The sequence below is a fragment of the Myotis lucifugus genome, unplaced genomic scaffold, assembly GCF_000147115.1.
Source record: "Myotis lucifugus unplaced genomic scaffold, Myoluc2.0 scaffold_91, whole genome shotgun sequence".
Taxonomy (NCBI): Eukaryota; Metazoa; Chordata; class Mammalia; order Chiroptera; family Vespertilionidae; genus Myotis; species Myotis lucifugus.
Genome location: NW_005871139.1, coordinates 3,194,081 through 3,209,170, shown reverse-complemented (window position 1 = coordinate 3,209,170; position 15,090 = coordinate 3,194,081). Strand labels below are relative to the sequence as shown.

Genomic DNA, 15,090 nt, shown 5'->3' with positions numbered 1-15,090 from the left:
GGAGGTCCGGACTTGGTGGCCGCTCAGCCTCCTGGGAGGCCGGTGGGGTGGGACGGGGTGGAGGCGCCGCCCGGGCCCGGAGCGCGGAAACGTCCGGAACGAGTTGGAGGTTCTCCGCCCCGGCCACATGCCCTCCGCGCGCGGCCCAGTACATTGCTGAGTCGGTTTTCCGACCTCAGCTGTCTGCATCCCTCTCGGCGGCTGCGGTCAGTCTCACCGCCCGTCGAATCTTTCTGTTAAATAGTCCTCTGCCTTCGTGGTCAGATTCCCACCCTCCCCAAGGCCAGAACCACCTTTAATATCTGTGCACCCCCCTAGCCAATGTCCTGCGTGGGTGAAGCGCTCACCCCACTGGTCAGCCGCCATTTAGGAGCGGCTATAGGCTGGGAATTTAGATAATCGGCATTTAAAAAAATTAATCAGGCCCTTGCGGGGTAGCTCAGTTGGTTTAGAGCATTGTCCCGACACACCAAGGTTGTGGGTTCGACCCCCAGTCAGGGCACATACAAGAAGCAACCAATGAATGCATAAATAAGTAGAACAACAAATTGATGTTTCTCTCTGTCGTCTCTCTCCCTCTATAAAATCAATAAATTTTTTAAAAAATTTAATCAGAATCTGTCCTTGTGTTTTTATCTTTTGAGGTCAAACCCTAAGGGGCTGTAGACAAACCGGAGTGTATGTGAATGTGTATAGCCACAGGCACGATGCAGTTTTGGTTTCCACATATTTGTTATTTATTGCAGTTGCAGTACACGTTATAGAGTAATATAGTAAATCTCTATGAAGTCATCTGGGCCTTTGGTTTTAAACTTTGCATGGGGTAGACAGAGACTCAAAAATACCCTGGATCCCTGAGTGGTTTGGCTCAGTGGATAGAGCGTCGGCCTGCAGACCGAAGGATCCCGGGTTCGATTCCAGTCAAGGGCATGTACCTTGGTTGCGGGCACATCCCCAGTGGGAGGTGTGCAGGAGGCAGCTGATGTTCCTCTCTCATCGATGTTTCTAACTCTCTAGTCTATCCCTCTCCTTTCCTCGCTGTAAAAAATCAATAAAATATATTTTTTTAAATATCCTGGAGCCCACTGACCCCTGGTTAATAATGTCTAATCTAATGCAACCATATCATTTACAGATCTAAAGAAACAGAAGATGCCCTAGCAGTTTTGGCTCAGTGGATAGAGCGTTGGCCTGCAGACTGAAGGGTCCAGGGTTCGATTCCGGTCAAGGGTACATGCCTGGGTTTCGGGCTCGATCCCCAGTGGGGGGTGTGCAGGAGGCAGCCAAGCAATGATTCTCTCACATCATTGATGTTTCTATCTCTCTCTCCCTCTCCTTTCCTCTTTGAAATCAATAAAAAAATATTTAAAAAAAGAAACAGAAGAGTAAGTCATCCAACCAGTTAGTGCACTACACCATGTGTTGCTTCCTATTGAATATTCTTTCAAAGATTCAAATAGAAATTGACATACTAGGAAGTACCCAATAAGTGGTAGACATTGTTCTAGGCACTAGTTCGCTTACAAAGAAGACTAAAACAATGCCATATCACCAAGCAGAGTATCCAGTTGTAAAAGAGGATATAAGATATTAAATAATCCTGTATAATGAAAGGCTAATATGCAAACTGTCCCCTCAGGAATTCAACTGACTGGGAGTTCGACTGACCAGGAGTTCGACCGCTCGCTATGATGTGCACTGACCACCAGGAGGCGGCGCAAAACAAAAGAAGGCCCTGATTGCTAGCCAGGCCTAGGGACCCTACCCATGCATGAATTTCATGCACTGGGCCTCTAGTTAACTATAATAACATGGTAAGTGCTGAAACAGAAAAGTGCAAAGGGTAATGAATGACAAACTCTTTTACAATTCCCTTTCCCTCCCATACCGAGTGGGAACAGGCAGATAAATTCTGGTTAATAGGAAACTTCCTACTAAAGAATGGGACCTGAACCAATGGGATCCAAGATCGTATTCTATAATGGCTGACTTCACCTACCAAAAGTCACTCTGGAAATGCCTTCATTACAGGGCATGTTGCTGCTGCAAAACTAATATAGTTTCTTTGGGAGGAAAATAAAGTCCCCACTCTTGGAAACCTTATGGTCTGTTTAGGAAAGACATTATGCCTCTCATAAGAGAGCCCCTGATTTAACAGGAGAGTTATTTCCATGTGGATACCCCACTCAAAGAGAAGAGGTGGGTTAAGGAGCATGCCTAGGCCCAATCTAGGAGAGTTGTCAAACATTGGAAATTGAACGAGATAAAGAATATCATATTCGCCCTGGCCAGTAGTTCAGTGGTTAGAGCATTGGTCTGAGCACCAGAGGGTCTTGGGTTCCATTCCCTGTCAAGAGCATGTACCTGGATTGCAAGTTCAATCCCTGGCCCTAGTCAGGGCACGTTCAGGAGGCAACAACTATCAATGTGTCTCTGTCACATTGATGTTTCTCTCTCCTCCTCCCTCCTTCCCTTCCACTCTTTCTAAAAACCAATGGAAAAAATATCCTCGTGTAAGGATTAATAAAACAAATAAACAAAGGAATATCATATTTTATAGATCTCCTTCAAGGGAGGATTGAGTGTGGTTGAAAGGAACATTTTGCAAAGTCCCTGTGGTGGCAGTAGGTAAGGGTAAGCTCCTTCCAAGGATTTTACTCAAACAATAGCCCTCCAGTCAGGTCATTGTGGCTCCATGGTTGAGCGTCGACATATGAATCAGGAGGTCACGGTTCAATTCTCAGTCAGGGCACATGCCTGGCGTTTCAGGCTCGATGGCCAGTAGGGGGCGTGCAGGAGGCAGCTGATCAATTATTCTCTCCCATCATTGACTCTCTCCCTCACCCTCTCTGAAATCAATAAAAATATATATATTTTTTTAAATAGCCCTTCCAAGGAGGATGGATCACATAGAGCATATGTCTTGCTGACTGGGGTTTGCAAGTACCTCTACTGCAACTCATGGTCCACCTTTGCCCTTTCTCCATGCAGCACTCTACCTCTCTAAAAAGACATTGAACAAATGTCTCAAAAATACTCTGGAGCGTTGGCCTGCGGACTGAAGGGTCCCATGTTCGATTCCAGTCAAAGGCACATGCCTGCAGTTGTGGGTGTGCGGGAATCAGCCAATCAGTGATTCTCATCATTGATGTTTCTCTCTCTCTCTCCCTCTCCCTTCCTCTCTGAAATCAATAAAAAAAATTTTTTTAAAAAAATACTCTTTGGAACTTTGTTATAAAGATTAATTTATCATTGTTCTATATATTACCTATACATTTTTTATTTTGTATGCTATACTTCACAATAAAACAAAGTGAATGTTGCCTTCTTTTAAATAATTGCAAATTGTTTACAATCTATCTACAAATTATATTGGAGGGAAAGAAATGCTGTAATAAATTCAACATAATTCTTGTGACCTACTCTGAAGAAAACAAACCAAAAAACACCAAATTTCTGAAATTATTAGAATAACTGCTAAGGCTTACAAAAGAAGATCATTTTGAAATAACATCCATATGTCTCAGTTCAGCCATAAGGGAATTCATTTATCCCAGGTTACCTAATGATTGAGTGGCAAAACTAGAACTAAGAATAAATTATGACATAATCTTCACCTTGGAAGATATATTCTGCAGATATTAACCTGACCTAATTTGATATGTTTCAAATAGATCCTGGAGATGAGAACTTTTCTTGTGTTTTTATTTTAATTTGGTATTTTGTATCTAAAATGATTGATTGCCACATTCCATGTTTTTATGATGAAGAAAAAGAGGCTCAAGTTAAACAATAATCTGAGAGACTTAAAATTTTACTCATTATTTTGGAGACTTGATAATCAATGACTAACTGAGGAACATGATTTTTCAAAATCTCTGTTGACTAAAGATAAGGCTACAAGCCACAGCAGGCACAAAGACTAGTACACTCATAAGGCTGTACTTTTCCCTTTGCTTGGACTACTTCTAATACCTAAGAATATTCATATTGGCAGTCCAAACTGTGTGTATTAGAAAATTAGTTTCATGGGATGCTAAATAGATGTTATCCGAAAAAAACTGTTCCAGGTCCAAATAAGTTTAGGAAACACTAGTCAAAATCAAGTTGAACTGCTTGCTTTACTTCTCAGAGCATTTGATATGGTAATGTGATTTGCTAATATTGAAGGGAATGCACTATATAGTATGCAGCTTTCCCCCAAGGAAACTTAATTCTCCCAGAAGACTTCTGTACAGGGTTAATGTTTCTTTGATCATCCATCTATAAAGTTCTATTACAGGGTTTCGATTAGGTTGGCACTTCCCAAAGACCTCGGTCAGATATCCAAATTCAGTTGTGTATCAGATGTTCAGAGCTGGAAAAGGCCTTAAATTATCAAAGGTTAACTTGTTACATTGCAAAATTAGTGGCAATGTGACAGAACCAAAACTCGGATTTTAAATACTCAATTCAGTGAGAGTGCCTTGCAGGTTCATCAAAAACTTGAATTTAATCATGTGAATTTATTTCTATGTGTAATATATATAACTAATACTGCTTTTATGTAAGTTTATTCATGGAATTTCAGCATACTCTTTCATTTATACAGTCTGTCACCATTTTATAAAAATTGATAATGCCTCTGTATACATTTTTTTTGGTTTATAAGCTGCTGTCAACACATTGTCTTATTTTATTGTCTCAACATCCCTGTGATGCAGGCATCATTATCCCCATGTAATAAATGAGGAAACAGGCTTTAAATTGTTGAATAACAAGTTAACACACTTAGTAAATATTCTATTAGTTAAGTTGGGCGAAGATGACCCCTTCCTTCAAGAGGCTTTGGCACGAGACTTACAAACACGAGATGGAATGATTATATGGCAACATGTAAGAAAATGCTAGATAGAATGCTACAAAATTGACAAGAATGCTGAAGGAATTCAAGGAAGAAAGATTACTGGAGATGGAATTAATCAGTGAAGGCATCATTTAGGGATAAACCTTAAGCTGGATCATAAAAGAAATATAAGATTTCAATTAGCAGTAAAAAATTACAGGAAAGCCTGGCTGGTTTGGCTCACTGGATAGAGCGTCGGTCTGAGGACTGAAGGGTCCCAGGTTCGATTCCGGTCAAGGGCATGTGCCTTGGTTGCGGGCACACCCCCAGTAGGGGATGTGCGGGAGGCAGCTGATCGATGCTTCTCAATTAATCAGTGAAGGCATCATTTAGGGATAAACCTTAAGCTGGATCATAAAAGAAATATAAGATTTCAATTAGCAGTAAAAAATTACAGGAAAGAAGAGTGACATCAGTAAAGGCATTAACATGAGAACAAGAAACACACAATGGAAAAGAATTTGAGTTTGAAGGGAGATGAGTCTGAAAGGATTAGTCTCTTAGCTGTTCAAGAAAAGTCCACTCCTAAGAGACCATGGGTTTCCAATCAATTAATATAAAATAATATGGCACCACTTGCAGTTAATTGCTTTCCAACCCAAAATATACAGAAGAGCAGTAAATGTACACTCTCTGCTATGGACCCCAGGAATGAAAAGGAGAAAGGCACAAGAGAGGCCAAGTCTAAACTGGTGGTTATGGTTATAGAAGAAAAGGTGGGTGAGTAACATGAGCCTTGTTGGCCCTCAGATCTGTGACTGGGAAACATGAATAGAACACATTTAAATGCTACCCCCCCCAAAAAAATTTCTCATTCCTTTATTGATACTTTTTCATCTGAAAGGTGCCTGACCTATTGATGATAGGAAAAAAAAATGTCCTTTTAGGCTGTTGTTCCCTACAGCCTTTCTCAGCCCAGAAATGAAACTAAGGTCAGTCACAGAATGAGTTAAAATTAGTCCCTTCCAACTTTCCTTCACAAGGCACTGCTTTGTTCTGTTGAAACTTGTCAGGTTTAAATCCAGAAAAGTCAAGGTCTTGCTTAAATGTATAATAATTTGCAAATAAGCAGATGGACTATGGAAAGGATGGGTGAGAGGCGAGGAGAAAGGAGAGAATTGGGAGGAAAACGAAAAGGAAAACAAAAAAGAGCAAAAAACCATTGAAATGAATCTCATTTAGCTGAAACCCCATGTAAATTTTCTGCCTTTGTTGTTCAAAACTCACCTTAGCAAAACAAACAAAACCAGTTAGTTGAACGACTAAAAGAAAGAGATGACAAGGAACAGAGAGAAACAAAAATCTCAGCTTCTCAGGGTGTCAACTTAAACAGCCAAAGCAGTGGCATGAAATGTGTGTTCAAGCAAAGAAACCTCTAACATGAAATACACTGCCCCAGAGTCCCCTAGGAGATCAAATGACAGCTAGAAAACATGCTTCAGTTGGAGCTTTCCCTGAATGACATTCACAGTTGCTCTCTCCTTCCCCACAAATGGTAATGAACCTGCTATTGAGGTGCCACTATCAGATCCTAAAAGAAGTGAAGGCACATATTTTACCCTTGTGACAGCCTGAAGGCGCCATCTGCAGTTCTCAGCTAAGACTGCAGTATACTCACACCTCCTGCTAGCTTGTGAGGATCAACCGCTAAAGAAAAAAGAAAACAAAGAAATACAAGATTCCTGTCAGAGAATCCTCAGAAGCACTGGGTTATAGAGTAGATGCAAACAGAGGTTTGGAACATAGTGCCTAAGAAAATATCTAAGGGACTTATTGGCCATAAGCTCAATGAGCAATGAGAAAAAGCTAATAAATTCTTAGGCTGCTTGATTTAAAGAATGATATATTGTCCAGACCTTGAGAACTTAATAACCCCACAGTACCCTGTCCTGTCTGTACACGTCTGAGAATTGCATTTAGTTCTGGGCACCACAATTTAAAAGCAATATTGACAAGAGCCATAAAAATGTTCATACCTTTTGACCCAGTAATCCCACCCATGGGAATTTATTCTGAAATAATTCAAGAGAATAGATGAATTAGAAACATAAAGATATTGATGCAGCATTCTTTATAACAAAAATATATATTAATAGCATAAATGTCTCCCAATAAAGGGAATATTATACATTAAAATATTATGTCATTTGAAAAAAAAAGATGAATCTTGAAAACATAAGAGAAAGAAGCCAGACACAAAAGGAGATATTGTATGATTCCATTTGTATAAAATATCCAATACAGGCAAATCTATAGAGACAGAAAGTAGATTAGTAGTTGCTGGGAGCTGGTGGGGAAGAATGGAGAGTAATTGCTAATGCATATAGAGTTTCTTTTTAGGATGGTAAAAACATTCTGGAATTACATAGTGTTGATGTTTGCAAAACCTTATGAATATACTAACACCCGCTAAATTGTATAATTTAAAAGGCTGAATTTTATGGCATGTGAATTACATCTCAATAAAATATATATGAAGTCTTCACAAATATATGCTCCTGATTCCATGAGGGGGATAAAACAGTATAAAATTACATTCCCAATATGATTCATGACCTCCTGGTTCATAAGTTGACACTCAACCACTGAGTCACACTGGTCGGGCTGTTTTTTGTTCTTTGTAGCAAAAGATGGCTAATCTAGAAAGAAATTACAACCCTACCTGGCTTGGTTCAGTGAATAGAGCATTGGCCTGCGGACTGAAGGGTCCCAGGTTCGATTCTGGTCAAGGGCACATGCCCAGGTTGTGCGCTCGATCCCCAGTAGGGGGCGTGCAGGAGGCAGCCAATCAATGGTTCCCTCTCATCATTGATGTTTCTCTCTCCCTTCCTCTCTAAAATAAATAAAAATATATTTTAAAAAGAAAAGAGAAAGAAATTAAAGGGAAACTAATTTCAGTTCAATAAAAGAACTTAACTATTACGGATATTCAAAAGGTGGGAAAGGAAGGAAATTTCCTATTCAAGAAAAGCCAAAATGGTCATCTCTGAAGCAAGCTATTCTCAAGATTCTCCATTGGATAGGTTCTTGAGGTAGAGGCCTTCTCAGTTCTCTTCCAACCCTTTTTAAAGGGTCTATAAATTTTTTATTTGTGGCAATGGGAGAATACAAATTTACTGGATTTCACTAAATCAATTCAGGTAGAGACTAAGGAAGACTTCTTGCTTGCTAGTCTTAGTTTTATTTATTTGTTTGTTTGGATTTTTTTTTATTGTTGTTATTCCTCACCCAAGGATATTTTTCCATTGACTGTTAGGGAGAGTGAAAGAGAGAGGGAAAGACAGAGAGAAACACATCCATTTGTTGCCTCCTGCAGGAGTCCTGACCAGGGCCCATGCTGGGGAGGAGTCTGCAACCAAGGTACGTGCCCTTGACCGGAATCAAACTCAGGACCCTTTGGTCCACAGGCCGACGGTCTATCCACTGAGCCAAACCAGCTAGGGCTGGACTTTATTATTATTATTTATAGAGAATAGTAGCCAAAATAATTCTACTTTTTAAATATATATACTGCTCAGAATTAACTTCCAGAAAAAAAGGGGAAAAAAGTGTAAAAGATAACCACACATAAGAAAGAACAAGAACGCTAGAGTAAAAGTATATAATTTTCACATCCTGCGCCTGGTCCCAGTCGTCCTCTGCATCCTGGACTGTTTCTTCCACACTTGGCTAGTAACTCAGGAATTCAGTAAGGCTCCTTTCAGATGCTCGAGATGCTGGTTCCCTAGAGTTTCCCCAAAGTCCCCATAAAGTCATATGAGATATAAAATCATGAATTCTTCCATAAGTGCTCATAAAACAATGCCATCTACCCCTTCTCCACTATCTCAATGAACTCTATTTACACCTCTTGTGACACTTAGTTCAAAACACTGAATGAGGTGAACTTTGATATCTGTGTATCTGTGCTATCTTCAACCAGATTGTAAACTCCCCGGGAGCAAGGTGTTGTAGCTCAGAATCAGACCCCAAGTCTGGGGAAGACCGGAGGTCAGCCAGTCCAACCACCCATGTAAAGTTTGAGGGCTCTCCACAATACTCCTCCAAGCAGAGGAGTCTGTACGGGGGGCCTACCCCCTACTCCACAGCAGCTTGTTCCTTCTTGGGGAAAGTGTACCTCTTAGAAAGTTCTATAAACGGAATTAAAATGTTTTCCTGAAATCTTAAAATTTAACATCAGTTTTACCCCTTAGTAATCCACAGAATTGATCAAATCTCTTTTGTCACAAGGTAACTTGTGAAATATTAAACCTTCATATTTTTCCTTCGATCTCCTAATCCAGTGCTTTGCACATAAAAAAAAAAAGTTAAATAACCTTCCTCCCTCACTCATCAATGTTACCAAGAGTGGGATAAGGTGGCATATTTTCTATAAGATATTTTATTGATTTCATAATGTTTTTCATTTCACTATATGGTTTTAAGAAAAATAGGAATACAACAGCCAAGAACTCAGAAATTCAATACATAAATACATTCTTCCACCACAATAGCTTTCTCACCTATTTAAGGTTTTCTCAGTCTCCACTACAAGCAGTTTCTTTAATGCTGTTGGGTGCTCCCTGTAGGCAAAGATAAACTGGGACACATGGCCCAGCTCCGCCAGGAAGAGTCCATCCTCAAAGGGAAATGTTCTTCTCACCTCTAGAATCCCCTGAGTTTCCTGGGCGGACTCAGGGCTTCATACGCAGCCTGGATCTCCAGGAAGTGCCTCTGAGCCTCTTCTGTCTGGTGCGGGTTGTGGTCAGGGTGCCAGATCTTCACTAGCTCCCGATATCTCTGATGTATTTCTTCATTTGTTGCCCCTTCTAAGAGACCCAAAACCTTAGGGAAACAGAAGCTGACAAATTAGAATCCCATAAGTTGTCAGGATACCTGGGCCTTTCTCTGCTCCCTTCTTAAATCAGGCTGTGATATCTCTGGGATCGGCTCCTACTTGACATGAAAAAGGCCTAGAGCCTCACATTAGAATTCCAGCTCTGGATCTCATGGCAAGAACCAAAATTGGCCTTTAATCACAGCTGCCCATTTTCCAACCTAGAACTTCACACCCCTGACAGGATCTCTTCCTCGCAAAAGAAATAAGCATGTGTGTCCACCAAAGACATGTTCAAGAATGTTCATAGCAGCTTTATTCAGAATAGTCCCCTCCTGGAACCCAAATGTTCATTAACAATAGAGTGGATACATAAATTCTGGTATGTTCATATAATGGGATACTAATTAACAAGAAAACAAGCGTTTTACAATTGTGTGCAACAGTATGAATAAATCGCAGAGACATAATGTTGAATGAAAGCAGAAACAAAAGAGTACATACTGAATGATCTACTTATACGAAGTTCAAGAATGGGCAAAACTAAACTATGGTAACAGAAGTCAGAATAGAGGTTACTTCCAAGGAAAGGAGTATAGCTTGGGAGGGAACATTCTTAGGGTTGGAATATTCCATTCCTTGATCTGAGTGGTGGTTACATAGGTATATACATAAAATTAGTAAACTTTATATATGTTATACCTCAATGAAAAGTAAATAAAATACACATATTTCCCCCCACTCACTATTAGAGCCTCGGCACCTTCACACCCCAAGAAACCAGGACACCCTCCCGGCCTGACACAGCAGACATGCAAACAAGGGGCACCAGCTCCAATCAGGCTTAGCCTAACTCCCAGACAGGAATGAAAAGGGAAGAAAGCCTTACCTGGTAAGCCAACTGACGCTTCTCATCCTGAAAACTGCGAACAAACTCATAGAGCTTCTCCCACTCCTGGAAGTAGCCGCTGCTGAAGCCACGATCCCCCACCAGCAGCCTCCAGACACGGTAAGGCAGAAGGAGGACAGACTCCATGAGGCGGCCAAGGAGGGGGAAGAAGTTGAACCAACTCAAGAAGGAGTCCAGGGTCTCTGCCACATAGCTGAGGGTGGCCGCTGTGTTGCAGAGGGCGCTGTATGCCAGCGGGCCGGTGAACGCCAGGTAAGCTAAGCCCAGGCGGTAGAGCCGCACACTGAGTGTCTCTGACACCACAGAAGCTTTGTAGCGGCGATGCTTCTGGGCTGTGATGCTGGCCACCAAGCTGATGGGCAGAATAGCTATGGGGCGGCCATAGAAGATAGGGGAAGTGAGAAATGCTGCCCCTAGAGTGTTCTTAAAGTCTGAGGTCTGGTTGCCAACAGCAGCCACCAGCAAGACTCCTAAGCCAACTGCCAGTGGGAGGCCCACAATATAGAAGCTAGCCATGAAGGAAAGGCTAATGAGAGCCACAAGGCCAAAATAGATGCCCACTATCATCTGGGCGGCAAAACGAATGGGACTCACAGGGGGTGTCCCGCCTCTTGAACTCTGCCTCTGTCCTTGGGCTCTGTTGGCCTGAGCTACAAAGCTTGGGAGCTTCCAGAACTCCCAGAGCCAGCCCAGCCCACCACCCCCCAGGGTAAGCATCCAGAGCAGGGCATGGCTGTCCCTGCCCAGGTACAAGTGGTGGAGCCCAGCAGGGCCCCCTACAGCCCAGAGGACATAGGTCACCAGGAGCCCCTTGGCCATCCTTTAGGGAAAGTGTCTCAGAATAACTCCAGTGGCACCTGACTTTGCTCAGAGTGCAGAAATCTGTAGTCCTCTGTGAGAATCATGGCCATCATAGCCACAGAGTTATCCCTAGACCCTAGGAGATGGAAAAAAAAAGCAGCTTTAAGACCACATCCATGTCCCAACACAGTAACCATTTGTTCTTCCAATAATAGAGTCCAGAGTTTCCTGAGTGTCCCTGAAATGCTGGTTCTTCCATGCCCTTGGGTCTAGCACCTCATGTCTGTTTTTTAACAACCATAGCGACTCCAAATTTAGGAGAGAAAAATGTTTTCAATGCTTTCAGTAGCCCTAGATGGTTTGGCTCAGTGGATAGAGCGTCAGCCTGCAGACTGAAGGGTCCCAGGTTTGATTCAGGTCAAGAGCACATGCCTGGGTTGCTGACTTGACTCTCAGTAGGGGGTGTGCAAGAGTCAGCCAATCAGTGATTCTCTATCATCATTGATGTTTCTTTTTCTCTCTCCCTCTCCCTTTCTCTCTGAAATCAATAAACATATATATATTTTTTTAAAAAACCAAAAACAAAACGAATGCTTTCAGCTGAGTAACTGAGAACTCAGAACAGGTACAAAAAAATCATAAGCTTACATTTTAGACCTCCCCTGGGACCACTGACCTGGGAATGACTCAATGGGGAGTGGAGTGAATAAGTGTGAATAGGAGGCCCTTCTAAAGTTCCTGCACATTTTGAAAGTTCCTGTCCCCCAATCCAACTCTGACTATGGCTGCCCTCAGACACTGACCCAAGGTTTTAGCCCTTCTCCAGCCTTCCAGCTCTCTCCAGGCCAAGAAATCTTCCTACAAGTCAAACATGAAAAAAGTCCTCAATTCCCTCCCCTTAAACAGCTCTGGGAAACTACATTTTGACCTGAACCCTGGTGCCCCACAATTCTATCACCTCCTGCCAGAGCCGACTTGGAAAGTCTCTCCAAAGCAGCCATGAATCCCCAGAATATAAAACAAGATGCCGAAGTGTGCCTGCCAGTCTCTCCCTGCCCCGCTACTTAGAGTGGGACGCCAGTCCCTGCTAGTCCCGCACGAGCGGCCGTACCTGGGTACCCCGGCTGCCGCTGCCGGGCGCATCAGACCAGTCATTTCCTGGGACCATAGAGTCAAAATGGCCCTTCACTCCGCTCCCACTTCCATCCAAATGGACTTTGTCTTTCTATGTTTGCTGTGTCACGGAAATCGGGTCATTGGGGCCAGGCTCCTCCCCGAGGCCCTGCCCGGCGGCCTCTGGATCACCTCGAGCTCCTCTCGCCCGCCCTCTCGGGTAAAGTCGGTTTAAGGTTTTCTGGTCGAATCCAGCCTCCCCCGGCTCCAAGGGGCGGGCGAGTGCCAGGTCCAGGCCAGGCGCTCCAGCACCGCGGCACCGAAGCACCGCGGCCGCGGCCGCCAGGTGGCGCTGCCGCGTACGAAAGGGCCCCGCGGGTCCCCTGACACCTTGTGCAGGTGCCCGGGCGAAACAGCCCAGAGCAGTCCCTAAAAATGCAAAAATAGGTCCTTGGTCTCCCCTTTCCACCCCACAAATGGGAAGGTGACTTCCCCCTCACTTCAGGCTGCACTCTCCTCTCTCTCTCTACTTGTCCTTCAAGACTGCCTTGGATGGCCCCACTTCCAGTGCCTCTACGGCAGAGACACCCACAGACAGGCTGCAGAGAGGGACCCCCAACACACACACACACACACACACACACACACACACACACACACACACACACACACACACACGAGTTTGCCTCACTGCCCCGTTCCAGGCGCGTCAGTCAGGGGTCAGTCACTACATCTAGGCCTGAGCCTGAGGCCTGAGGAGCCTCTCGATCAAGCAGGAGCCCAAGCCGGCTGTATGCCGGCAGCTATGGCGAAAGGGCGAGCCAGGAGCAAAAAGGGATAGGGGGTGAGGGGTGTCCCAGCAGGCAAGCACGGCCCTCCTCCCGCCTGGATGCTGTGGTTGAGCTAGGATGAAGGATGCCTTGGTTTTAGCAGCCTGGGCCCCCCTCCTGGTTCTGCTATGTGACCTTGGCTGCTGGGACTGTTTCCTCCCCTGCACAGGAGAAGCTCGGCTCTCCAAGGTCTCCCAGCCTTGACTTGGGGGTGGGCTGGGCGGGGCCCCAAAGCCACTCGGGAGCCGCCAGCTGGGGGTTGGGGCTGACCGGGACGCTGAATAATGAATGAGACTTAATTGGGGCCCGCGCTGCGCGGCGGCGCGCTAAGCTGGGCAAACATCTCCGGGGCGTCCGCCGCCGCTGCACAAACAAACTAGCTTCGGGCGCAGAGAAAGGGGCGGAGAAGGCAGGGCGGGGGGGCGGGGGGGGGCAGAGGCAGGCCGCCCGGGCCCACAGGGCTGCGAAGGAACCCTGGAGTGCGCGGCTGCGCTGGCCTCTGTGAGAGGAGGCTCAGGGCTTGAGCTCGGGAAGCTGGGACTGGGGAGGGAACGAAGCGGATTGTGTGGTGTGAGCCAGGGGCCCCAGGGCGACCCGAGCGCAAAGGAAAGATGGAGAAACGAGTGGAGGGCGGAAGAGAGGGGAGAAGTGAGAGAGGAAAAGGCGCACCGGGCAGGGCCTGCAGCGGGGCGGGGGCGGGAGAAGAGCTGTTACCGAGAGGAAAGGGAAGAGCGATGGAGGAACAAGCGGAGGGAGGCGACAGGGGCCGGGAGAAGAAGAATTGGATCGGAGTCAAGGAGAGGGATGGGAGGTGACCGGAATGCGAACGAGAGGGCGGCGGGGCGGGCGGGCGGCGCTGCTGCCTCCCCTCGGCCCGCCGCGCTCCCGCCCTAGCGCTCTCTCCAGTCGCCCGCACTCACTTTGTCACAATTACGGGGCCGTCACTTGGCCCGGATTGTTTTCCCCAAATTGTTGTTCTATAAACTGGCACGGGGTGGGGAGTGGGGGGACCCGACCAGCTGCGGTGGAAGCGAGGGTCTGAGCTGCGCTGAGGGTGTGGAGGCGTCTTCGCCCAGACGGCCCGGCGCAGGCAGGTGCCTCCAGGGGCCCACGCTGGACGCTGGACGCTGGCTGCTGCCCGTCGCTGACCCCGCGTTTAACCTTCCTGGTCCTTCTCAGCCGCGCTGCCTCAGTTTCCCCGACTGGGAACTTCTTCTCGGATTGAGGGGCAGGGGCGGTGGAGGTGGCTGTAGGTTGGGGCCCAAACCTCCCTGCTCACTCCATTCTTTTCTGTTGTTCACTATCCCCGTCGCAGGGAGGGAGCCACCTGTCCCAGCTCAGCCCCTCCGAATGGCTGGACTCCCACTCCCTGCCCGGGGCTCCGTTCCTTATGTATCTTTACTCACCCTCCCTTCGCCTGGTGTAGGTAGGGTGAAAAAAAAAATACAAAGTACGAGTGGTGGCGCGGTTACAATCCAAACGTCGATCTGATGGAAGGGTATGCGAAGAGGGAGAGGAAGAATGTATAGTGAAGTTGAGAGAGAGAGAAATGGGTAGAGTCGTGCACAACACGAACTCTTATAAGATACACACAGAGCTAGGGAGGAGTGAGAGAGATGAAAAAAGAAACATGGCGTCAAATCAAGAAGTAACTCTCTCGCACTACGTCGATAACATTTTGTGATGATCGATAGTAGTAGAGAGGAAGGGGTGAAGTAATTTGTAATCGATCGAC

The 15,090-nt window shown here is 45.4% G+C and overlaps 1 protein-coding gene across 1 annotated transcript; it reads right to left on the bottom strand.

Annotated features, from left to right (window-relative positions):
- Window positions 1–9,529: 9,529 nt before the first annotated feature.
- DNAJC22 (DnaJ heat shock protein family (Hsp40) member C22) lies at window positions 9,530–11,430 on the bottom strand. Its single transcript, XM_023756368.1, has 2 exons — window positions 10,591–11,430; window positions 9,530–9,709 (listed from the first exon to the last, which is right to left on the bottom strand). The coding sequence occupies exons 1-2, from the start codon at window positions 11,428–11,430 to the stop codon at window positions 9,530–9,532; spliced, it is 1,020 nt and encodes a 339-aa protein (XP_023612136.1).
- Window positions 11,431–15,090: the final 3,660 nt, after the last annotated feature.